Raw genomic sequence first — 23,143 nt, 5'->3', positions numbered from 1 at the left:
AAAGGCTTTGGCATAGTCAATAAAGCAGAAATAGATGTTTTTCTGGAACTCTCTTGCTTTTCCAATGATCCAGCAGATATTGGCAATTTGATCTCTGGTTCCTCTGCCTTTTCTAAAACCAGCTTGAACATCAGGGAGTTCACGGTTCACGTATTGCTGAAGTCTGGCTTGGAGAATTTTGAGCATTACTTTACTAGCATGTGAGATGAGTGCAATTGTGCGGTAGTTTGAGCATTCTTTGGCATTGCCTTTCTTTGGGATTGGAATGAAAACTGACCTTTTCCAGTCTTGTGGCCACTGCTGATTTTTCCAAATTTGCTGGCATATTGAGTGCAGCACTTTCACAGCATCATCTTTCAGGATTTGAAATAGCTCAACTGGAATTCCATCACCTTCACTGGCTTTGTTTGTAGTGATGCTTCCTAAGGCCCACTTCACTTCACATTCCAGGATGTCTGTCTCTAGGTGAGTGATCACACCATTGTGATTATCTGGGTCATGAAGATCTTTTTTGTACAGTTCTTCTGTGTATTCTTGCCACCTCTTCCTAAAATCTTCTGCTTCTGTTAGGTCCATACCATTTCTGTCCTTATCGAGCCCATCTTTGCATGAAATGTCCCTTGGTATCTCTAATTTTCTTGAAGAGATCTCTAGTCTTTCCCATTCTGTTGTTTTCCTCTATTTCTTTGCATTGATCACTGAGGAAGGCTTTCTTATCTCTCCTTGCTATTCTTTGGAACTCTGCATTCAGATGGGAATATCTTTCCTTTTCTCCTTTGTTTTTCACTTTTCTTCTTTTCATAGCTATTTGTAAGGCCTCCTCAGACAATCATTTTGCTTTTTTGCATTTCTTTCCCATGGGGATAGTCTTAATCCCTGTCTCCTGTACAATGTCACGAACCTCAGTCCATAGTTCATCAGGCACTCTGTCTATCAGATCCAGGCCCTTAAATCTATTTCTCACTTCCACTGTATAATCATAAGAGATTTGATTTAGGTCATACCTGAATGGTCTAGTGGTTTTCCCTACTTTCTTCAATTTAAGTCTGAATTTGGCAATAAGTAGTTCATGATCTGAGCTACAGTCAGCTCCTGGTCTTGTTTTTGCTGACTATATAGAGCTTCTCCATCTTTGGCTGCAAAGAATCAATCTGATTTCGGTGTTGACCATCTGGTGATGTCCATGTGTAGAGGTTTCTCTTGTGTTGTTGGAGGAAGGTGTTTGCTATGCCCAGTGTGTTCTCTTGGGAAGACTCTATTAGCCTTTGCCCTGCTTCACTTTGTATTCCAAGGCCAAATTTGCCTGTTACTCCAGGTGTTTCTTGACTTCCTACTTTTGCATTCCAGTCCCCTATAATGAAAAGGACATCTTTTTTGGGTGTTAGTTCTAAAGGGTCTTGTAGGTCTTCATAGAACCGTTCAACTTCAGCTTCTTCAGCGTTACTGGTCGGGGCATAGACTTGGATTACCGTGATATCGAATGGTTTGACTTGGAGACGAACAGGAAGGGGATCAGAGGGCAGACAGACTGAAAACCACAATCACAGACAACTAGCCAATCCGACCACATGGACCACAGCCTTGCCTAACTCAGTGAAACCAAGCCATGCCATGCGGGGCCACCCAAGACGGACGGGTCATGGTGGAGAGGTGTGACAGAATGTGGTCCACTGGAGAAGGGAATGGCAAGCCACTTCAGTGTTCTTGCCTTGAGAGCCCCATGAACAGCACAAAAAGGCAGAAAGATAGGACTCTGAAGGATGAATTCCTCAGGTCATTAGGTGCCCAATATGTTACTGGAGCTCAGTGGAGAAATAGATCCAGAAAGACTGAAGGGATGGAGCCAAAGAAAAACAATTCCCAGTTGTGGATGTGACTGGTGATAGAAGCAAGGTCCAATGCTGTAAAGAGCAACATTGCATAGGAACCTGGAATGTTTTAGGTCCATGAACCAAGGCAAGTTGGAAGTGGTCAAAGAGGAGATGGCAAGAGTGAACGTCGACATTCTAGGAATCAGCGAACTAAGATGGACTGGAATGGGTGAATTTAACTCAGATGACCATTATATCTACTACTGTGGGCAGGAATCCCTTAGAAGAAATGGAGTAGCCCTCATGGTCAACAAAAGAGTCCAAAACGCAGTACTTGGATGCAATCTCAAAAACGACAGAACCGTCTCTGTTCGTTTCCAGTTTCGCGTAGGTGCAGTTAATAGATTACTTCATGGTTACATCCAAAATGAGATGGCATCGCAATGCCCAGACCTACAGAAAAGCAGGCAGAACAGTGAAACTTTCTTCTAGGACTTCAGAAAAGAGATTCTGACTGTATCTAGATATTCTGTTACTCTCCGTCTCTTTGATACGGTTTCATTGTTATCTTACTGTCTCCCATCTGTTTCGCAGTAGAATTGACATGTGTGCCAATTCCAGTGCAGGGTAGGATTAATTTGTGTTTGGAACATGAATATGATACATGGGAATAGGTTTAAATGTTTTGGGTCATATAGTTAGCCATCAAAGCCAAGGTCTTAGTCACTCAGTCATGTCCGACACTTTGTGACCCCATGGACTGTAGCCTGCCAAGCTCCTCTGTCCATGGAATTCTCCAGGCAAGAGTACTGCAGTGGGTTGCCATTATCTTCTTCAGGGGATCTTCCTCACCCAGGGATCGAACCCAGGTCTCCTTGAGCCATCTTGATCCACCAGGGAAGCCCTGTAATTAGCCATGTTGAGTATGAAAAATCCCACCCTTTCAATAAGGTAGAGTTTTCAAAACGAATTTCAGATTTGCTACCATTCTGGGGCTTCCTCTGTGGCTTGGTGCTACAGAATCTGCCTGCCAGTTCGGGAGACGAGAGTTTGATCCCGGTTGGGAAAATCCCCTGGAGGATGAAATGGCACTCCAGTATTTTTGCCTGGAGCATCCCATGGACAGAGGAGCCTGGTGGGCTACAGTCATGCAGTCACAGAGAGCTGGACACAACTGAGCCACTGAGCATCGGGAAGGATGGGCACCCACCCCTGCCCATCCCCTAGGGCCTGAGCAGGCTAGTGCCCAGTGGGCCCCCCACTCCTGGGGCCTCCATCTCTTCCTCCCAGACTCTCAGCCTCCCCAGGAGCCCCGGGGCCCACCCTCCCTCAGCTCAGGCCCCTTCGCCGGCCACTCACCCACCAGGGGGCAGTGTCCTCACAGCATCTTTCTCTCTTCTGGACCAGACTCGAGATCTGAATGTATCTGAGTGTGAAGGATGTACCTTTCCTAACGAGGCAGGGAAGGAGGACGTTTTGGGACAGTGGAGACATAGACCCCCCCCAACCCCTTGGGCACCCACGCCTTGCCTTGGTTGCACTGGGCAACCAATCTCTCACTGGGAGGCCCCCCCAGCCACAGCTTTCAGAGTTCCCTATTTTGGATGTAAAACCCCAGCCCCCCAAATCTGTCTCAGCACCTAGGTGGGGACTGTGAGTCCCAACACAGTTTCTGGTCGGTGTGGAGCCCCTGGCTGTACTCTTCACGTGTGGAGTTCTGCTGGTCCAATCCTCTCCCAGTCCTCAGACTCCACGTTAGGAACTGTTGGTGTTTGCCATCCGGAGGCAGGCTGGGTCTCATTTAAAAACTGAACTGGATCTCGAAGTGAGTTACTACCAGTTTAAGCTGGACTGGGTCTAGTGCAAGTCCTGCTGGGAATGCAAAGTTTGCAAGTTAGAAAAACAAGCAGCAAAACCTGGTAGTGCAGATGAGGCACTTGAGAGCTGTTACACCACTTGCCTCCTGACCTAAGGACTCACATGTCAGGGTAAGTTGATTATAGAACTGGTTACATTGACTCCAGATTGCTCATCAAACCCAAGAAAACTGAGCAGCGAGGTACACCACGAATCACGCACAATCTGCATCTCAGAGGCAAGTTCTTTTGAGGCATTAGTTCGTCTCAGAGAGAACCCAAGGGTTAGATATAAGAAAGGAGCTCGCCACCTGCCGGCACAACTGTTTATTTATATCTAAGAACTGCTGCCCCAGAAGCTGTGTACATCACAAAAATGGCGAAGTCTCAGTAAACAACCTAGAATAGAATGGCCATTTGCGAGGGATATTCCAAACAGACAAGATCGCATAAGGGGTGGGCCTGAAAGCAGATTTCCTGAGTCAAAGAAGTTGAACGGAACATGTGCTTCCTGCTGTAACAAGCCCGCTCTGGCTGCTGCAGAGGGAAGGCAGAGCGGCTGCGCTAATCCAGGGGAAGGGCGCTTGACTGGGGCTCAGTGGCGCTGAGATTCTGCCCATCCTGGAATTGGGACCAAGCGGATTTGGTGTGAGGGGCAGAAGGGGCAGGGGAATGGGTGGAGCTGGATGGGTGAGGGACGTATAATTAAAGCCCAATAGATTAAAACTCCTTTAAGAAATGAGTAATACAAAGATTAAGGCACATCTGATACAGCTTCTTGAAGGGCTGCTCAAAGACTTATAGGCAGAGGATAAACTGGCTCTGATGAGAGAAAGAAGACGACGTGTCTCGTCGCTCACATCTTCCAGCGGCAGGTAAAGGGTGCAGAAAAGGACCATCACACAAGGTGGCCGGTGGCCACCTCCTGTGCAGGAGGCGGGGACTGGGCAGAGGGCACAGTGGAGTGGATGCCTGTGTTCCCCCAAATCCCTACTGAAATCCTAAAGTGATGGTATTAGGAGGGTAGAAGGTCATGAGGGTGGATCCCTCCCTCAGCTCCTTCCACCAGAGAGGAGCAGGGAGAAGCAGGCTGTCTGCAATGAGGGCCCATCCACGCTGGCACCCTTATCTCAGACCTTCAAGCCTTTAGAAAAGTGAGAGATACATTTTTATGATTTATGAGTCACTGGTCTGGGCACTAGCTATAGCAGTCCCAAATCAGACAGAAGGTTTGGGAGCCTGAGGTCTCCCTTAGAGGAGCAGGCTGGAGCACCCAGGAGCCCTCCTCCACGGAGCGGACACTTGGTCATATCAATCCAAGTCAGTCAGTCAGTTCAGTCGCTCAGTCGTGTTCGACTCTGCATCCCCATGGACTGCAGCACCCCAGGCCTCCCCGTCCATCATCAACTCCTGGAGCTTGCTCAGACTCACGTCCATCGAGTCGGTGATGCCATCCAACCATCTCATCCTCTGTCGTCCCCTTCTCCTCCTGCCTTCAATCTTTCCCAGCATCAGGGTCTTTTCCAATGAGTCAGCTCTTCGCATCAGGTGGCCAGAGTACTGGAGCTTCAGCTTCAGCACCAGTCCTTCCAATGATTACTCAGACTGAGTTCCTTTAGGATGGACTGGTTTGATCTCCTTGCAGTCCAAGGGACTCTCAAGAGTCTTCTCCAGCACCATAGTTCAAAAGCATCAGTTCTTTGGTGCTCAGCTTGCTTTATGGTCCACCTCTCACATCCAATCTGGCCCTTGACATACACGTGATTTGCAGGCACACAGATGCTGCTGGGCCGTCTGGAGGGAGGTGAGACCAGGCTTAAGACATAAAAAGCTCGTCCGCCACAAAGAGCTCTGGACTGGGGAGGAAGAAGCAACCAGCCTGAGCAGCAGCTGCCTGCCAAGGGGGAGGAGGGCTCCCTGCAGCCTCCAACAGTAGGGCCCGGGCACAGCCCGCCCCCCAACACGCGCACCCCCAGCTTTCTCTCTCCATACTCCGTTTTCTCCTTGGCACTGTCCAGTTCCACCTGGACGTGGCCTGCTTCCTCCCACCGGCACTCACGGGGACTGTCATATCCGTAAGGCTGGACACGGGTGATCAGACGGTGATCTGGGCGTTGCCGAGGACAGCAGAAGCCAAGGCGGCACCCAGCCCCAGCGGCCCTGACCCGGCGCCGCCACGCGCTTTTGTCCGCGGGGGAGGGGGCTCTGGCGGGCAGACCGCCGCCACCGCGTGCCTGGGCCGGCCGCCTTGGATGGGGGCTTCCCAGCTGGACCCCAGGGTAGGAGGGGCTCTGGCGGCGCCCCAGCGCCCGGCAGCCGGCGGGGGAGCGTTCCGGCGAGGGGGCAGCTCTCTGAGGGGCGGGGCTCCCTGCGGGCGGGCGGTGGGCTCGCGGGCGCGGCGGGCGGGGCGGCGCTCGGCCGGCTGTCATTTGTCGTTATATTTAGCGGCGGGCCGGTCAGCCGGGCGGCGGCGGGGGCTATAAGCGGCGGGGCGCCCACCCTCGAAGCAGGAGTCCGAGCGAGGAGACGGCGCTGGAACCCATGGACACGTCGTACCCCCGCGAGGACCCCGGGGCCCCGACGCCCCGCAAGGCCGACGGCAGCGCCCACACGGCCCTGGCGCTGGGGGCGCCGCGACCCCCACCTCGAGACCACTTGATCTGGTCGGTGTTCAGCACCCTCTACCTGAACCTGTGCTGCCTCGGCTTCCTGGCGCTGGCCTACTCCATCAAGGTGGGCCTGGGGTGCTTCGTGGGGGCCCAGGGGCATTTCGTGGGGGCTGCTTATTAAGCCAGGGTGCAGGACTCTGCGGGCTGTGCTACAGCCTGACTGTGGGGCGGAGGCCTGCCTCCCACGAGGGCTTCTGACTGCTGTTCATAAAAATGAAAGGGGGGGGGGGTCTAGTCTGTCCCAAAGGACCCAGGGTAGATCAGGCCTAACCCAAGGGAGCCCCTTCTTTCAAATGGGGCTTTTCACACGGTAGCACAGCTCCCTAGCTTCAGCTCCTGCGGTGGCGGCCTCCCAGCACCACTGAGGACCCCCTACCCTTGGGAGTCCTGGAAGGACTGGCTTGGGATGGCCACTGAGTCCATTGACTGGAGTGGGAGGGTGCAGAGGCTCCCTTCAGCCCCACCTTAGGCTGAACCATTTACCACCCAAGACCCCCCAGGGAAGGTCAAGCCCATGTATCCAGCTGGGGGCAGTGAAGGGAGTGAGTCCAGCCCAGACAGCACCCCCTCAGGCCTCTCCCCTCCAGCCAGGTTTTGGGTCGAGCATGGGCCCCTCAAGGTGCGGACCCAGGGGCTGCCTGGGGTGGGGGTGGCGGGGCCCTCAGTGCCCGCAAACCTGTGGAGCCCTGGCTCTGCTGCTGGTCCGCAGGCCCGAGACCAGAAGGTGGCTGGAGATCTGGAGGCAGCCCGGCGTCTCGGCTCCAAGGCCAAGTGCTACAACATCCTGGCCACGATGTGGGCGCTGGTGCCACCGCTCCTGCTCCTGGTGCTGGTGGTGACCGGCGCCTTGCACCTGTCTCGGCTGGCCAAGGGCTCCGCCGCCTTCTTCAGCACCAAGTTCGATGACGCCGACTATGACTGACAGGCCGGGCCCTGTCCCTGTCCCAACCAGGGACCGCAACTCCAGGGCTCTACCCCAGCCCCCTGGAGCCCTGACCATCTACAGGGCTGAGGCCCACCCCCACCCTAGCCCGGGCACCTAACACTGACTCTGAAGGTCTTCCGCTCGGGCCTCAGGGGCTTCCCCTCAGCTCGATGGCCCCAGTTCCCTAACCCCCGGCCCTCAGGCCAGCTCCTCCCTCCCCACTCACCAGGCTCAGCTGTTCAATTAAAAGGACCTGGTTCCAGAAAGTGCCTTCTGGGACTGTTCCTGGCTGGGGCTGGGGAGGGCGTCTTCCTGAGGGGAGCTACCCTAGGGACCACCGCAGCCCAGTGCCCCTGGACCGCCCTCAGCATCCGTGGGGGCCCACTCTGACCCGCTGGCTTGGCCGTGCCGACTGTCCCCTTTGTGCAGGCACCAGGCAGCCTGTGGCTTCTGGGCGGAGGCGCCTGAGTATTTTAGAATGAAGTTGGGGAACTTGGGCTTTTGATCTCTGCCACGCTGTGGTTTAGCGGCCTCTCTTCCAGAACATGTGTGGTGAGTCTGTGAGTCCACGTGTGTGCCCATCCTTGAGTCAGCGTGTGTGCACGCGTGTTAAGGGGAGTCCCTGGCCAGTGAGATCCGTCCTTGCCCTGCATGTTCCTGCCCGTGGCTGGGCCTGTGCTGACCTTCTCTTTGTCACGCTGTCCTCCTGACCTCACATTCCTTTAATTCTGATTGCTCTCTGTCCCAGCAGTGGGTTCCCTCCCTCCTGGATCAGGGGGGGGGGGGCGGGCTGGAGACAGACACACAAGCAGATAGGCACGGTCACACCACCATCTGTGCACACGTCCATCACACACACATGCACAGGAGCACCCCCCACACGCACGACTGTACAGAGAGGGACACTTGGGGTGCGGACGTTTCCAAGTGTCTCTGGCACATGTGCCTGTTCTCGTATCATTTTACCTTCCTATGCAATCCCCTACCAGGTCCAGAGAAGGGGCTGCTAAACACACACGCACACTCTGTGTGCCTGGGGGCGAGGCCCTTGGGGCCTTGCTGTGGCCAGGCCAATGACAGGGCAGGCTAATTGCAGGGGCCTTAACCACAGGGCGGCTCAGGGCTTTGAGCACCCCACCCATAGTCCCTTCCCACCCGGCCTGGGCTGGGGGTGGAGCTGCTCTACCTGGAGCCCCTGGCGTGGCCCCCCTCCTGTGACAGCCCACAGCTGGCCCAGCCGTCTCCATCACGTGCCAGCAGCGATGGGTCCCAGCCCTTGCTGAGTGTGTGCTGCTCGGAGCCAGCCCGAGACAGAGGTTGTGCTGGAGGGACCTGGGGTGGAGGAGTTCTGCCCCTTCCTGGGCGCCGGTCCTGCACGGGACCAAGGACAAGGCCAGTGCTCAGACTAGCATGGAGGCAGTGTTTCAACACTAAGCTCCAGGTCTGACCCAGGAAGGGAACAACCCATTGCTGGACACAGAGGCTGGGAGCTGGGCTTAGCCTGTGTGCGGTTGAATACAGGTCTCCAAGCAGGGGATGGTCTGCTGGTCCCCACATTTGGTGAGGGGAGCAGAGTGTCCCGCCCATACCCAGGTGTGAGGACAGAGAATGTGCAGTTAAGCCAGGTACAGATGAAGGTCACCAGCAATGCTTCCTGCCCCAGGAAGGGACCTGGTCAAGTGGGCTGCCGCGGACTGGATCAGCCAGGCAGCACACACGTGTTGCCACCCTGTTAAGGCCCTTCCGAGGGTTGCCCCTTCCCCTGCACAGGTGGGTGCACACACACACACACGCACGCGTGGCACAGACACCTGGAGAAACGTCAGGTGATGTCAGTCCTGTGGACAAAGCGCCGCCTACCAGCCCCACCTAACACCTGTGCCCACATCTGGCTCCAGGGCCGCAGAGGCAAGTGTCTGCTTCATGGGGACCATCGTGGCCTAAATGCTTGGCTCCAGCAGACCTCCTGGGCCTCTGCTGCACTGCCAGCGGCTGAATGAAAGCCTGCGGGCACCTGGGGGAGCCCCATCAAGCGCTGATTCCATTCTGAGGCCACGCGCACTCAGGAAGCTGGTCTGTAGCTCGGCCACGCTCCCCGCAGCCGCACGCAGGCAGGCTCTGGTGACCCCAGCTCCTCCGCCACCCCTCTCCTCTCTTCCTCAGGGGCTTTGGTCTATCACAGTTCACCTGCTGGTATCTGCTTTTGGGAGAACTTGGGCTAACTCTCCACTGAGAACGGAGAGCAGCAGTTTGCCAGATGAAGGCGGCGGTGGGCGGTGGTGGGGTGGGGAGGGAGGCAGGTGCAGACGTGATGGGACTCACTCACTTGCTCCACATGAGCAAGGGAACGGAAGCCTGACCATTGACAAGAGCCTCCCTTTCAGGAGGGTGCCCGTCGGCTCCTCAGCACAGACACAGCTTGCCCGGCACCAACCAAGCTTTACTTCCCCAGCAGACGCCGTCCCACCCTGGAAGACCTGAGAGCCCAAGTCAGCTGTGCCAGCTGTGGGGCTCAGGCCTGGAGCAGACAGCAGGTGGAGCCTCGGCTGAGGCCACGTGCCCCGTCCTTCCGGCTGGTCGGCGGGGAGAGCAGGGCCCTGCTCCGCACCCCACACCCCCTCCTTCCTTGAGGAAGGCACGTGACAGAGACCATCAGAGGTGACCGAAGTGGCCCAGAGGCAAGACAAGCCAAGGACTGAGGGTGCTGGGCCCCCAGGCAATCCAGGAGTGCCCGGGCTCGGGCGCGTGACACATAGTCCTTTGTGGTGAGGCTGCAGCCCAGGTCCTAAGTCCTCCCCACGCCCCGCACCCTGTGGTCCTCCCCAGCGAGGCCCACACCTGCCTCAGGCTTCTCTGCAGAACTGGCCCCATGGGAAGGGCACGAGGGGGCTGAGAGCAGACAGGGATGAGCAGCAGGGAAATGGCCTGTCCACGGGGGTCACTGGGGGCTCGGCTAGAGGCAGAGGCTTGAACTCAGGCCACAGGGAGCCTGGCTGCCACATGGAGGTGGGTGGGGGTCCAGGAGGGCATTGAGAAGGGGTGGGTACAGCCACTCGGGGGCACCAGTGGGGGGCGTGGCCGGGGGGGCAGCCCTGGCCATCTGCAGGGAGGGGGCCTAGGGAGGGGCTCGTGGAGCTTCAGGGCCCAAGGGTGTCCCAGAGCGGGGCCTGTGGGCTCGGGGCAGCTGTTCAACATCTTCAGAAAGCCTCCCAGGAAGCTCGTGGGGCAGCGCGTGTGGTCCGTGCGGCCTACAGGCCTGACCTTTGTATCCGGCCTGCTGAGCAGGGAAAGCACACTCTGCGTCCTGCAGGGAGAGGGGTGTTGTGGGGCGAGGCACACACTGGGGCCGCCTTGGATGGGGTCTGGGGGGGCGCCTACCTGGAGGCAGGGGGAGCCGAGTCCGTGACGGCCACAGCTCAGCTTCCAGAGAGGGGGCCCAGGTCCCTGCCTGGGCCGTGACCTCAACTGTCACGAGGCCCGCAGAGAGGGAGAAGTCAAGCCTGCTCCCCTGGTAGGAGATGCCAGAGACGCACACTCCAGAGACCCCCACCGGACACATGGGGTCGAAAGCCAGACCGGCCCTGGTGATCCTTGGGGGAAGGGAAGGCTCTGTGAGGGGGGCAGGGGGCAGCAGGCGACCGCCCTCTGCTGCCGCTGCACTCACCTGAACCCCGTGACCCCAAAGAGCACCGCCTGCAGGAAGCCCCCCATGCCTGTCAGGAAGTTCACAGCACCTGACCCGTCTGCATTCTCCGTCCACACCTGCAGGGGAGCAAGGCGGTCAGGGCAGGGCTGGGCGTGGTGAGCATGGAGGTCCGGGCTGGGGCCAGGCTGACCTTGAAGGGCTCCGTGACGTTGGCGAAGCTCCTCTCCAGGAGGGCCCATGCCCGCCCTGGGTCCTTCAGCTCCATCCAGCCCACCGCAAACATGCTCTGGGGTCAGAGGACATGCTGGCATGAGGCCCACAGCAGGGGGAGGGGATACTGAGGCCAGTGGGACAATGCCAAGGTGCTGTGAGGACCACCACCCCACGCCCCACATTCTCCTTACCCAGGTCATGGCGGGGCCGTGGGGGGACGTCACCGCCTCATAGATCTCCAGGTTTTGCCTGCGAACGTGGGGACTCAGGGGGAAGGGGACAGGGTACCCCAGGAGCACAACGTCTGCCTGCTTCACTTCCTCTCCTGGGGGGTAGGGCAAGGTGCTGCTGAAGGGGTGGGGGCGGGGCAGGGACTGCTCTGTTAGGAAGGGGGCGTCCAGGGTGGACACAAGGTCCTCTGGGAGGAGAGAAGAGCCTTGAAGGAGCTGCGAGTCCACTCACCAGGCTGGTACCCATCAAACTCAGGGTGAAAGTTCAGTTTCGGGTCAAAGGGCACCTTGATCTTATCAGCCACCACCAGCCACTGGTTGGGGACAGGATGCCCCAGGTCCTGGGCCAGGGCAGCAGCAAAGCGCAGGCTAGGAGCAGAGGCGGCAGGGCAGGGGTGAGGCAGGGGGAGGTGGGGGAAGGGGCAGGGGCGGGGTGGGGGGGAGGGGGAGGGGCAGGGGTGGGGGGAGGGGGAGGGGCAGGGGTGGGGGGGAGGGGGTGGGGCAGGGGTGGGGGAGGGGGAGGGGCAGGGGCAGGGGTGGCGGGGAGGGGGAGGGGCAGGGGCAGGGGTGAGGGGTGAGGGGCAGGGGTGAGGGGCAGGGGCAGGGGGGAGGGGGTGGGCACGGGGAGGTGGGGAGGGGCGGGGCAGGGGCAGTGGGGGAAGGGAACAGGGCCAGGGGGCCGAGGTGAGGCAGGGGGAGGGGGCAGCCACCACACTCCTTCCCCTTTTCAGTAGAGGCGGGGTGGGGTCTGACCTGTTCTGGACCAAGACGTTGGTGTACACAGAATTGTTGACCCCTGGGTGGTACTCATCAGGGGGCATGACTCCTGGGCATAGAAGGGCAAGATGGTACTTCACGGAGAGGCTTAGGCACCTGTCCCAGCCCAGTCACCTGTGGGGCTGGCGGTCACACGCGTCTGCCTGCCTGTCCACTTGTGACTGTCCAGGCTCCACGTCCCTTGCCTGTCACCCACACTCCCACGACGGCCACGCTCTCACCCTTCAGGTGGTACTTCTCCTCCTCAGGGCTCCACTCTACACGGCTGCACCAAAACTCAGCCACAGCCCTGACCACATCCCAGCCACCAGCCTCTCGGAAGAGCTCCAAGTCCTGAGGAGAGGGGGCATGTCAGAGGCCACGGCGCCGGTGATTCTAGCTCCCACCGCTGACTGCATTTCTCGCCAAGGCCCGCCCTTCTGAGCGCCCAGCAGTGAAGGCCTGGCTCCAACATGCTCCACAGGACTAGACCCAGACAGGCAGTCTTGCGGCATGGCGGGTGGCCCTGGGGGGCACAGTGGCCCCTCACCTGGGTGGTGTGGTAGTACAGCTGGAAGGCCAGCACCACGGCCCCGTTGACGTGGATCTCCTGGGTCCCGTAGATGGCTTCAGGGCAGACCTCCAGGCCAGAGGCCGCGCTCTCCCAGGCAAACTTGGCTCCCTGGGGGTTGGGGGATGGAGCAGACGACTGCGTTCCAGGGGTAGCCCGCCCCTTTCCCCTCGCTGCCAGCCTTCAGCCATGGAGGGCAGACAGAGGCGGGGGCTGCTGTGGGGCCCTGCAGGCTCGGAGTGCCCACGGTGTCCCTGCTGTGGGCCAGCTTGCTTCCGTCCGGCATCTGCTGTGTCCCTGCCCTGGGGCAGGGCAGCGAGGGGAGCCCTGCAGGGCCCTTCCGACTGTTGTTCCCACTGGCGCAGTACAGGCTGGGGGAGGAATCCAGGAAGTCCGGGTCCCACCCACAGAGGGGGCCTGGGGTGAGGGGTGAGGGCCTGAGAGGGGTGTGGGGCCTCAGGCCCTTTGGGGGCCCCTTACCTTGTAGCCCAGGCTGCGGGCGTTGTCCAGGGCCCCGCCGAGCGTCCGGATGCGGTACTGCAGGAGAGCCTTGGCGGCCTCGGGGTGGAGCAGCAGCAGCCCGGGGAGCACCCAGAGGTCCTGGAGCCGCGGCAGAGCCCCTGGTCTCTCGCCGCGGCCACAGCAGCCCCCTCCCCCAGCGCGCCCCTGGGTCTGTCCTGCCAATCCCACGGCCGCATCCCCCAAAGGCACTCCTCAGACCAGGCGGGCACTGCAAGTCTGGCGGGGCTCAGGCCAGAGTCTGGGTGTGGGGAGCGGACCGAGGGCCCCGAGGTCACCTGGTCCTGGCTGCCTCACCTTCCTCCGTCCTCCCTCCCATCAGCAGCCCCAGGGCTCTTTGCAGAGCACACTGCTGGCTGTGCCCGTCCCCAGGTAAAGTCTCTGTGGCCGCCTCGGCCTCTCTACAGTGACTGCTTCCCCAGAGGGGAGCACCCCTCGCCCCGGCCAGGTGTCCTGCAGCTGCGCAGCTCTGGGCCTCTGCACCTTCTGGTCTGACCCCTCCTCCTTCTGTGCCTCTGCTGCCCCAGCAGGCCTCCCTAGCCGCAGCCCCCTCCCCGGGCAGAGGCCCGCAGCGCGCAGACGGGGCGGCGCACCTGGTCCCAGAAGACGTGGCCCCAGTAGCACTCCCCACGGCTCCCGTTGGAGAGGCCCCCAGGGCTGAGGCCGTGGCAGTCGCATCCTGGGGCCCCGGGCTGGGGCAGGGCGCTGAGCAGGTAGTAGAGGGCGCCACGCAGGGCCTGGCGCAGGGCAAGCGGCCCTTCTACCTCCAGGCCACAGTCCGCCCAGAGCTGGGCCCAGGCCTGGGCGTGGGCCGTGTAGAGCGCGTGCCTGGCCTGTAGCTGCAGGGCCTCTGTGAGGCAGGCCTGGGCCTCAGCCTGGCTGCCACCCACCACCGTCAGGAACTCCCATGTCGCGTCCTCCTGCCCTTCTCCGAGAGTCAAGGCTGGGGGCACCGGCGTCCACAGCATGTGCACCTCCTGCCGCGCACCCCCAGGCTGCTCGGGGCTGAGTGTGCGGCCGCACAGGTACCTGCAGGAGGGCAGCTGTGTCTCAGGGACCAGCCTCTCCTCTGGCCACCCAGCCGGCCCCCTGCCCCTCCTTACCGGGCTCCCTGGAAGTCAGGACCCAGATGCAGGTCCAGGTCCGGACTTTCTGGGGAAAAGGCTGACTGCAGCCGCACTGTGACGGGCCAGCTCCCCTTGGCCAGGCGGGTGATGGACACACTGAAGGCCAGGACATGAGGCAGTGTGCGGTGGGCATAGATTCGCTGGGAGGCGCGGAAGCTGGGGCCCTCCAGGGTGTGCAGGAAGGAGCCTGGGAAAGGGTGGAGAGGAAGACGGGGCAATTCTCACAACCGCCTGGGGCCACCGAGGACAGTTCCAAACCGCCGGCCTCTGTGGGCTGGGAATGAAGTCCCCCTCTCCCTTCAGTGAGGGAGCCCCCTCCAAGCCCCAGCTGTCCTGTTAGGGAAGCAACAGCTACATGGGGGCCGCCGGGCTCCTGCTCGTTTGGGAGGCCCGCCGGCTGGAAGCCTCACAAAGCGGCCTCTCAGAGCCTCCTTTTGCAGGATGCTGGCATCCTGAGTGAGGAGGTGCTGGGATGGGGCCTCTGTCTGACCTTCTGCTCCCCGGGAACAATGGCGGGGGGTGGGGGTGGGCGGAGGGCAGCCAGGGGCTACCTGTGTTGGTGTCCAGAGCGTAGGTCTTGGTTAGCTGCTCTCCCGTCCCTGCAGGGGCCTCCAGCTGGACATTGAGGGGGCTGGGCAGAATGGCCCGGTGGGTATCCCCCAAAGCCCCATTGTACACACCGCTCACATGCAGTGTCTCATGATACACGCGTGTGCCCAAGTATGAGTTGGTCACGGTGGCCAAGAGCCGGGGGTCACTGGGCAGAGAATGGGCAGTGAATCTGGTGGCGTCCTTGCCAGCATCCTCCATGGAAGGTGACTCCGCGGAGGGGCCTGCAAAAGCAGGGGGCAGAGGCCCCACAGTGGGCTGGGCCTCTGTCTTCTGCAACTCCCAAAGCTCTCCTTGGAACTTGACTGATGGCCCCAGAGGTGGAGGGAGGGGCGTGTGCCCACCTGCGTGGCCCCGATTTTCTCAGGCCGCCCCAGGAGACACCCTCCCCCAGAAGATGCTCACCCCCACGCCCCACTATTGATCCAGGGACCCAACGGAGGCCCCAGCTCCCACCTCGGGGCCGCACCCCCACGAACCGGTCCTGCTGGCAGGAAGGGCGGAGCCTCAGCCCGCGGGCCTCACCCTCCTGGAGGCCAGTCGGTACAGGGCGGGGTGTGGCCAGCAGCTGGGGAAGGGGACGGGCAGGCGGGCCAGAGGCCCCGTCTCTGGGTCCGCAGCCCTGCCGCGTCCCTCGGCTCCGGCGGGCGCTGCCGCTCAGGCGCAGGAGAAGCAGCCAGCGGCGCCCGTGCCGCCGGAAGGCCCCGCGGTCCGCGCCCCAGGGCCGCGCGGGGCGGGCCAGACGCGCGTCCCCACCCCCCGGCGTGCGCGAGGAGGGGGCGAAGGGCGAGCCGGGCGCTTCTGGCGGCCCAGCCTGCGAGGCTCCAGCTGTGCCCTGAGGCTTCTCCAGCGTGGCTCTGACAGGGCTTTCGCCGGCCCCCCTCTCCGGCGGCCCGGTTCCTTCCTCTCTCCCTGAGCGCCCTCCCCCAGGAGAGGTGGGGCCCGGGCTCTCCTCTGGAGCCCCGCCTGCGTTTGTCCCCGCCCCACTGGCTGGCTCTGCACCCCCGCCTTCAGTCTCCATCTTCCCCATGTGCCCCCCTGCCTCTGGAAGCTCCTGAGCTTCCTGGGCCTGTCTGGACCTTGTCTCTCTAACCCCGGCCTGACCCAAATGACTGTGCTGGGACCACTGGCCCAACCAGACAGTCAGATTTAGCCTGTGCCTGAAACCTGGCCTTCCTACTCTTCCCCAGCACAAGCAACGATGACCTCACCATCCCCCACCCAGGCCCCTCCATCCCCACTCCCAGGGCCCCCACCAGGCCCCCTTCCCGGCTCTCCCCATCCACAGGCACTGCCTCCTCTCAGACCAGGCCACCCTCCTGGGTCGGTGCAGGCCTGCTGTGGCCCCACAGCTCTTGCGAGCAGAGCCGCAGCCACTCTGAGAGTAGTTAGGGTCTGCTCAAAGCCTGCAGCGGAGCCCACTTTACCGGCAGAAGAGCCGCCCAGGCCCCCCCCCGCCCCCAACACCTGCTACCTGGCTTCCCTGCTGCTTCTGCACCGTCCCAAGCCGGCTCCCTAGTATGGACTCAGTGTGTCCCCCCGACATCCATCGGTTGACTTCTGATCCCCACTGTGATGGTGTTTGTAGGTGGGGCCTTTGGTACATAGTTAGGTCAAGAGCAGGTAAGAGTAGGATTAGTGCCTTTATACAGAAGAGATTTTGAGTAAACTCCTGGCGTGCTGCAGTCCATGGGATCTCAAAGAGTTGGACACGACTGAGTGCCTGAACGGAACTGAACTGAAGAAGAGGCCTTAGAGCCCGCTCCTGCCCTGTGAGGACACGGCTGGAAGACAGCCCTCTGCACCAAGAGGGTCCTCATCAGATACCGAATTGACTGCCGCCTTGACCTTGGGCACCCAGCCTCCAGAACTGGGAGAAATGCGCTTCTGCTGTTGGTCAGCTACCTGCTCTGCGGTGTCTTGTTAACAGCAGGCCGAGCCGCTGCGTGCCCTTTACACTTGCCGTCCCACTGCCTTTTCCTCAAGACATCCTTAGGCTGACCCCTCACTTCCTTCCATTTTCAAGTGCCCTGTCTTCCCTAGATTGTCCCAGACTCCTTACAGGTAAGAGAAAACCCTTGGCTCCATCCCCCACGCCTTCTTTTCCTCCCTCCACAGCTGCCTGGAATGCCAGCTCCAGGAGGGCAAGGGTGCTTTGTCTGTTTTGTGGAATGAATAACTGGATTTGAAAATGGGTTATGGAAGGAAGTCTGGGGGACATGAAGGGACCCAGAAGGCCCTTCTGACTAGGGCCTCAGAAGCTGGCGGAGTCCAGCAGCTTTGAGCAGAGAAGATTTGAAGATTCGGGCTGTCTGCTGCTGGCCCTGCCGGTCAAGGCCAAGCCTCCCATCAGAGCTTCCAGAATCCAGCTGTTCCCCCAAGCTCACCCCGGAAATGGGGGCTGCGGCTCTGCCCCATTCAGATGGGCTGGGGAACAAAGGCGAGGGCGTGAGCACCCGTGAGGATGCCTGGCTAAGTGCAGCAGAGAATGACAGGCCGGAATCCCAGGGAGAGTTTATTATCAGCACACGGGGCTCACACCACTGGTGCCATCACAGCCCTGCTCAGAGCTCCGTCTCCACTCCCCTTAGTCTCTGAAGGCCTCAGAGAGCAACTGGACTCCTCTGGGCGCCTTTGGCTCCTGCTTGGTCCCCTGTGGCCAGAGCAGAGCGGCTGGGCTCTGGGTGCCTGTACTGAGTGGGGCAGGGTCCGCAAATGGGTCGTCTCTCGCTGAGCTCACCAGGCAGAGGCAACACGCAGTCAGTGCTCAATCCTGCTTCACCCTGCAGTGGGAGGGCTGGAGGGTCCCAGGAGAGAAGCCTGGGTGGGGCAGCGGTGAGGGCTAGGGGAGGAGGCCCACTTCCCTGTGGGGAGGAAGAGACATAAGCTGTCCCCAGGGTGTGGGGGAAGGGATGTGTCCCGGGCCTGCCCCGGAGCAGGCGAGGGCCGTGTCTGTCTGAGTCTCCCACCTGCCTGCCCTGGGCCCCTCAGGCTCAAGGGTTGCCCAGAGCAGAGAGCACCATCCTCTCGTCCTTGAAATGGGGAGGTCTACTCTGTAGGGCTGACCAGATTCCTCCCTAGTTCTGGCCTTCAGAACTTCAGAGGGCACTGATGGACACTTTGGGGGGCTTGGGGTGGACGTCCAGCGCTGGGTGTGTGATGACTAGTCTTGGGTTTGCTGTCTCCACCGCTCGCAGCTCCTGCAGGGACTGCTCGCTCAGCTCCACAGAGGTCAGCCTGCAGTGATGTGCAGAGAGTGGCTGCGGGGTTGGAGAGGGAGGGGGCCTGCGGGTGCAGTGCTGGGCTGCTGGCCTGGGTTGTGCCAAAGGCACGGGGTCACAGGAGGTGACCAGTCGGGGGCTGTCAGAGGGTGGGGGGGGGGGCAGGGACTCGGGGCCAGAGCCTTCAGGGCACTAAGGAGCATTTAGGGTCACTGGTCCATATTATGGGCATGGGCGGCTGACAATGGGCATTTGGTCTAGTGGCGCGGTCCAGGCCCGGGGCCAGAGCCAGGGAGTTAGAGGGTGGGGCTCCAGGGCCTGAGTTACAGCGGGGTTGCCTCAGGAGGGCCCTGGGAGAGATTCCTCTTTAAGGTTTGGGCGAAGCCCCGGCACCCACCCCAGCCCTGTCTCCACCTGAGGGTTTGCAGGCGGCATCCTGGGCACTTTAGGGTGGTGTACAAGCAGGTCAGTGCAGGTCCTGACAGCTGGCAGCCACTGAGATCCAGGGTGGTCAGTGCTGGGATCTGCTGGAGCTTGCCAACCATGTACTGGAGTGCTTCCTGCAGGCCTGGCTGCTGAACCCTAGGGGAGGGCTGACCTCAGGAGCTGCTGTGGGAGCCCTGGTCCCTCCCTCGGTCCCTCCCAGGCTGCTCCTCACCTGAGTGTCTGCACCCGGCACTGGGGCGAGGCCAGGCCCTCGCTCAGCACACGCAGGCCGGCCTCGCTGAGCCCATTGTGGAAGAGGCCCAGCTCTGCCAGGGCTGGGGCCTCCCTCAGGGCCTCAGAGAGATCTCTGCAGACCGAGTCGGAGAGTTTGCAGCGGGACAGCCTGTGGTCAAGAAGCACAGGAGTCCGCAGTGTGCGAGCTGCCTGCTCCCAGGGGGCTGAGGTTCGGTCCGCAGACTTGGCTCCACACCCGCCTCCCTGGGCCCCGCAGAGCTGCTCCTGCGCCGTCGCCACCCGCGTCCACACCTCGTGAGCACCCGCTGGACGGCACGCCCTTGTCTCTTAGGACATTCTCCACGAGCTTGCTCTCAACGTGTCTAGCTCCATATAGTTATCCAGCAAGTACAGGGGACCGAGCTTATTTAGTTCCTAACAGTTGGGCAGTGTGTCATCTCTGCTTTTGTTTACCATTATGAATAATGCTGTGACGGACATCTCTATGCAGCTGGTTTGGCAGACTTGATGGGCTCCCAATGTTTATGCCGAGTGAAGCTGCCATGTCGGCATTGGCATGTGGCTGTATCTAATTCACCAAACCTGACCAGTACTGATTAGCGGGATGTATCTTACGCTCTGCTTACTGGGTGGTAGTGAGGAGTAATTGAAAAGGTTACATACTAAGCACTGCCTCAGTAATTCGCACATCAACCTTCTGAGGTGGAAGCCACAGGCGCCATTCCCCGGGAGAAGACTGAAGCTCAGACAGACTGGCCTCCGAGCCTGCGCCCTGAGCCCCTTCCACAGCTACTTCTGAGACCCCGAAGGGCCAGCCAGCAGTGTCCAGTAGCCCTTAGCAGCCTTCCCGGGGACGGGAAATGACAGTCTGGCCTTTGTCCCTCTTCCAGAAGCTCAGCGTGCTCTGCTCCCTGCCCACACAGGGGCCAAACCCTCTGTTCTAACTAGCACCCACGCGCTTCCCTCCTCTATCCTGTGTGGGCAGAGCCTGCTGGTCCTGCCAGGGGACCACAGGCTCTCAGCCTGTCTCAGCGCCCCCTCGGCCAGCCATCCCCAGACAGGGCTACGCCTCTGCCCCTGCCCAGGGTGTCCTGCTCGGAGTCCTTTCCAGGGGAAGGGCTGGGATTTGTCCACTTACGTCAGGCTGTTCAGACCACACTGTCGGTCGATCATGGCCTCACAGAGCGGGCGCAGGGGGGAGCCTGGGGGTTTTCTCTCGGTGGCTCGAGAGCTGTGAAGAGAGAAGAGAAGGTGAAGGCCCCGCCCCTTCCGGCCCCTGGGTCCTGAGAAGGCCTCCTTCCTCCGGTTCCGAGGCATTGGAGCTGCTTCTGCCCTAACCCTCAAGCTGGGCCAGGACCCCCTCCCTCTTCATCCCGAACCCAGAGTGAAACCACTTGTCTGTGACCTCACCCACCTCCCCACTGAAGCTGTCTGTGTGCGTCCCGTGGGACAGGCGGGTCCGTCCTTGCACCTGCAGTGGGCGTCCCCAGCCCCACCCCGTCCACATCCTGACATTCATTGTCCCAACAGATGCTGAGCACCTGAGTCAGGTGCTGGGGTGGAATCAAGTGCACAGAAACAATGGCGCGAGATTCGCCCAGCAGGCGAGGGTCTGGTGGAGGAGAGGGGTGCGGGCAGATGTCCTGGCACACAGTAGCCAGTGGGGGCACTTCTGAGGCCAAACGGCCGAGACTGGGGAGCAGAGTTTGGCGAGGCTTTGAGGACAGGCAGTGCCCTGGGTGGGAGGAATGGCAGGAGCAAAGGCTCAGAGCACGGTGCACGTGGCGCATTCCAGAAAGCACTACGAGGAAGCCTCGTGTCGGTGGCGGGAGAGGGAGGTTCGCCTTGGACGTGGATGCTAGGGTGGGGAGCATGGTGAAGGCACCCTGGGGAAGAAGACGGACATTGGGAGCTGCCTTGAGGAGGTAAGAAAGACCAGCCGTGAAGTCGTGCCTGTCCTCTGGGGAGCAGGCGTCAGGCCTGGACATGCTCCCCAGGCCCAGGTGGATATAAGATGCTCTGGCACCCATGCCCCACACAGAGGGCCCACAGAAGAGGGCAGCCCTGCCCTGGAGACTCACGAGCTGCCACCCAGGCTGCCCTGCAGACGCTTCATCAGGCTCCTCTTCTTCTTCTCCTGCGCAGCAGCCAGTCTGCAGCTGACCAGCCGCAGCGCCTGCCCGGCCGGGCAGCACCGCACACAGTAGCTCAGGACGGCCAGGTCCATTCTGCTGAAGTGCACTCGCTCCAGCACCAGCTCAGGGAGGCCGCGGAGGGCCTGGTGCACGAACGCGTCCTCCTGGGTCTCGTACAGGCAGTACAGCAGCTCCAGCGGGGAGTCGAGCTCCTCGCCCTCCTCCTCCTCTGACTCCTCAGTGCCCTGGGGCGCCAGGATCTCCTCCGTCCCCTCTGGCGCCGCCCTAGGGCAGCCCTGGCCCTGGTCCTGCACCCACCTCAGGACCTGCTGCTTCACGCGCTCTGAAGCTGTGCAGCCGAAGTGGCGCTCAATCTCACACATCCTCTCTGTGCTCAGCAGCCCGAAGAGGAAGCGCGTGGTGAGCTTGAGGTGGCCGCGCAGCTCCGGGTCCCCCTGCAGAAGTGCCTCTATGCCGCCAGCAGCTGCCCTGGGAGCCCCTTCGTCCTCCAGCAGGTAGGACAGAGCAGCTAAGAATTCCTGGAAGCTCTGATCAATGAACTGGTAGGTGACCTCTGTCTCCAGCACGCCTGGCATCTCCTTCTTGCTGAGAAACTGCGTCTGGACCTTGGCGCCACAGAGCTGCAGGCGCTCCAGGTCCTCCTCCGAGAACCGCGCCCTGCCCCCGAGGACACCGTCACGGGCCAGGCGGCACAGCTTGCGCAGCTCTCTCTGCAGCTGAGCCCCGTCAGCCGCGGGCGCCGATCTCAGGACGCTGGCCACGAAGAGCAAGTACACGGACGTGGTGGTCTTGGAAGCGCGCCACAGGTCCTGGCCGCGCTGTAATGTGTGGCATGGTGTGCAGAAAGGTGTGGCAGAAGTGTGCAGGTGTGTGCAGAGGTGTGCAGGTGTGTGCAAAGGTTGCAGGTGTAGGCAGGTGTATACACTGAGAGACGTGTGTGTCTATATTCAGGTGTGTGCAGAGGTGTGCAGGTGTGCAGAGGTGTGCAGGTGTAGGCAGGTGTGTACACTGAGAGACGTGTGTGTCTATATTCAGGTGTGTGCAGAGGTGTGCAGGTGTGTGCAGAGGTGTGCAGGGGTGTGCAGAGGTGTGCAAAGGTTGCAGGTGTAGGCAGGTGTGTACACTGAGAGACCTGTGTGTCTACATTCAGGTGTGTGCAGAGGTGTGCAGGGGTGTGCAGAGGTGTGCAAAGGTTGCAGGTGTAGGCAGGTGTGTACACTGAGAGACCTGTGTGTCTGTATTCAGGTGTGCGCAGAGGTGTGTGGGTGTCAGCACGTGTATTCAGACACGTGTGAGTCCACCCCCCACCCTTCCTCTGCTGGGGATGCTCTGGGTAGGCCCAGGTCTGCCCAGTCAGTTTGGGGGTCAGCGAGGGTGGTCAGGGACCAGAGGACAGGGCGTGAAGGGGGTCCATGGGCGTGGTCAGCAGGGACGGCCACCTGCTTCTTGGCGGCTGCGTCGCTGTAGCACTTGTGCTGAATGTAGGCAGCCCCCAGCACCTGCAGGTTGGGATCTGAGGCCATGAGGTACTTGACTGCTGAGGGCAGGTCGATGTCATCGAATCTGCAGAGACAAGAGACGGGTTAGGCTGATCTGAGGATGGACTGGGGTCGTGGCAGAAGCCACCCCCGCAAACCCGTCCCAGCTCACCCGCTGCTGAGCCTCTGCAGAGTGCGGTGGCCGCCATAGCTGTCCAGCCCGCGCATGTCCGGCAGGTGCCCCGAGTCGCCAAGGCTGAGGCTGCGCACAGAGGGTGCGCGGGTCACGGGCTCCGGGATGCCCCCGGGCCCGCCCCCAGCCACTCCCCGGCTGCGGTGGCTGCTTTGGAACCGCTGCAAGGTCCGCATGGCAGGGGCACGGATGGTCCGGCTGGGTGGTCCCTCGGTAGCCTCCGGCCAGTCCAGGCCCCCAGCCCGGCTAGAGCTGGAGCTGGCCCGGCGCTCGTAGGCAAAGGCCCTGTAGGAGGACATGGCCGCCGGCTCCAGCTGCTCGGACACCACGCTGTATCGGTCATCCGGGCACCCGGCCCCCAGCCTCAGCGAGCGCAGGGACAAGGTGTCGTAATCTGCCCGGCTGCCTGCCCCACCACGCTCGTGGAAGGACACAGGCCGGGCAGGCACCGGTGCGGCTGGTGGGGCACCACCCCGGTACCG

At 60.9% G+C, this 23,143-nt stretch overlaps 4 protein-coding genes across 6 annotated transcripts; 1 reads left to right on the top strand and 3 right to left on the bottom strand.

Moving 5' to 3' along the window:
* Nucleotides 5,332-7,530, top strand: IFITM5 (interferon induced transmembrane protein 5). Its single transcript, XM_018042974.1, has 3 exons — nucleotides 5,332-5,946; nucleotides 6,113-6,400; nucleotides 7,046-7,530. The coding sequence occupies exons 1-3, from the start codon at nucleotides 5,920-5,922 to the stop codon at nucleotides 7,256-7,258; spliced, it is 528 nt and encodes a 175-aa protein (XP_017898463.1). The 5' UTR covers nucleotides 5,332-5,919; the 3' UTR covers nucleotides 7,259-7,530.
* Nucleotides 9,684-15,851, bottom strand: PGGHG (protein-glucosylgalactosylhydroxylysine glucosidase). 3 transcript variants are annotated; one of them, XM_018042972.1, is made up of 14 exons: nucleotides 15,458-15,851; nucleotides 14,875-15,156; nucleotides 14,300-14,510; nucleotides 13,790-14,225; nucleotides 13,158-13,277; nucleotides 12,657-12,788; nucleotides 12,349-12,460; nucleotides 12,104-12,176; nucleotides 11,583-11,719; nucleotides 11,312-11,445; nucleotides 11,098-11,193; nucleotides 10,926-11,023; nucleotides 10,640-10,851; nucleotides 9,684-10,565 (listed from the first exon to the last, which is right to left on the bottom strand). In XM_018042972.1, the coding sequence occupies exons 2-14, from the start codon at nucleotides 15,131-15,133 to the stop codon at nucleotides 10,510-10,512; spliced, it is 2,076 nt and encodes a 691-aa protein (XP_017898461.1). In that variant the 5' UTR covers nucleotides 15,134-15,156; nucleotides 15,458-15,851; the 3' UTR covers nucleotides 9,684-10,509. The 3 variants fall into 3 exon arrangements, with proteins under 3 accessions (XP_017898461.1, XP_017898459.1, XP_017898460.1); XM_018042970.1 differs by having other exon boundaries at nucleotides 15,389-15,850; XM_018042971.1 differs by having other exon boundaries at nucleotides 15,412-15,850.
* LOC102188566 (NACHT, LRR and PYD domains-containing protein 6) lies at nucleotides 17,375-21,814 on the bottom strand (the record flags this gene model as incomplete). The annotated part of the gene is made up of 5 exons (XM_018042764.1): nucleotides 17,375-18,169; nucleotides 18,568-18,735; nucleotides 18,812-18,982; nucleotides 19,973-20,065; nucleotides 20,916-21,814. Coding segments are annotated over 5 exons (1,470 nt in total), but the record flags the coding sequence as incomplete, so codon positions are not given.
* Nucleotides 21,833-23,136, bottom strand: LOC102187748 (plakophilin-3). Its single transcript, XM_018042969.1, has 2 exons — nucleotides 22,641-23,136; nucleotides 21,833-22,553 (listed from the first exon to the last, which is right to left on the bottom strand). The coding sequence occupies exons 1-2, from the start codon at nucleotides 22,958-22,960 to the stop codon at nucleotides 22,259-22,261; spliced, it is 615 nt and encodes a 204-aa protein (XP_017898458.1). The 5' UTR covers nucleotides 22,961-23,136; the 3' UTR covers nucleotides 21,833-22,258.

Source organism: Capra hircus, chromosome 29 (genome assembly GCF_001704415.2).
Source record: "Capra hircus breed San Clemente chromosome 29, ASM170441v1, whole genome shotgun sequence".
NCBI classification, from domain to species: domain Eukaryota; kingdom Metazoa; phylum Chordata; class Mammalia; order Artiodactyla; family Bovidae; genus Capra; species Capra hircus.
This window is presented reverse-complemented; position numbering and strand designations above follow the sequence as displayed.

Bases quoted from the DNA above. Each gene is read 5' to 3' on its own strand.
- IFITM5 (XM_018042974.1), top strand. From the start codon at position 5,920: ATGGGGGCTTCCCAGCTGGACCCCAGG. The intron at 5,947-6,112 runs GTAGGAGGGGCT...CGTTATATTTAG, and splicing joins CTTCCCAGCTGGACCCCAGG to CGGCGGGCCGGTCAGCCGGG. The intron at 6,401-7,045 runs GTGGGCCTGGGG...GCTGGTCCGCAG, and splicing joins CGCTGGCCTACTCCATCAAG to GCCCGAGACCAGAAGGTGGC.
- PGGHG (XM_018042972.1), bottom strand. From the start codon at position 15,133: ATGGAGGATGCTGGCAAGGACGCCACCAGATTCACTGCCCATTCTCTG. The intron at 12,461-12,656 runs GTGAGGGGCCAC...CCCTCTCCTCAG, and splicing joins TGTACTACCACACCACCCAG to GACTTGGAGCTCTTCCGAGA. The intron at 10,566-10,639 runs GTAGGCGCCCCC...CTCTCCCTGCAG, and splicing joins TCGGCTCCCCCTGCCTCCAG to GACGCAGAGTGTGCTTTCCC.
- LOC102187748 (XM_018042969.1), bottom strand. From the start codon at position 22,960: ATGTCCTCCTACAGGGCCTTTGCCTACGAGCGCCGGGCCAGCTCCAGC. The intron at 22,554-22,640 runs GTGAGCTGGGAC...TTGTCTCTGCAG, and splicing joins CTGCAGAGGCTCAGCAGCGG to ATTCGATGACATCGACCTGC.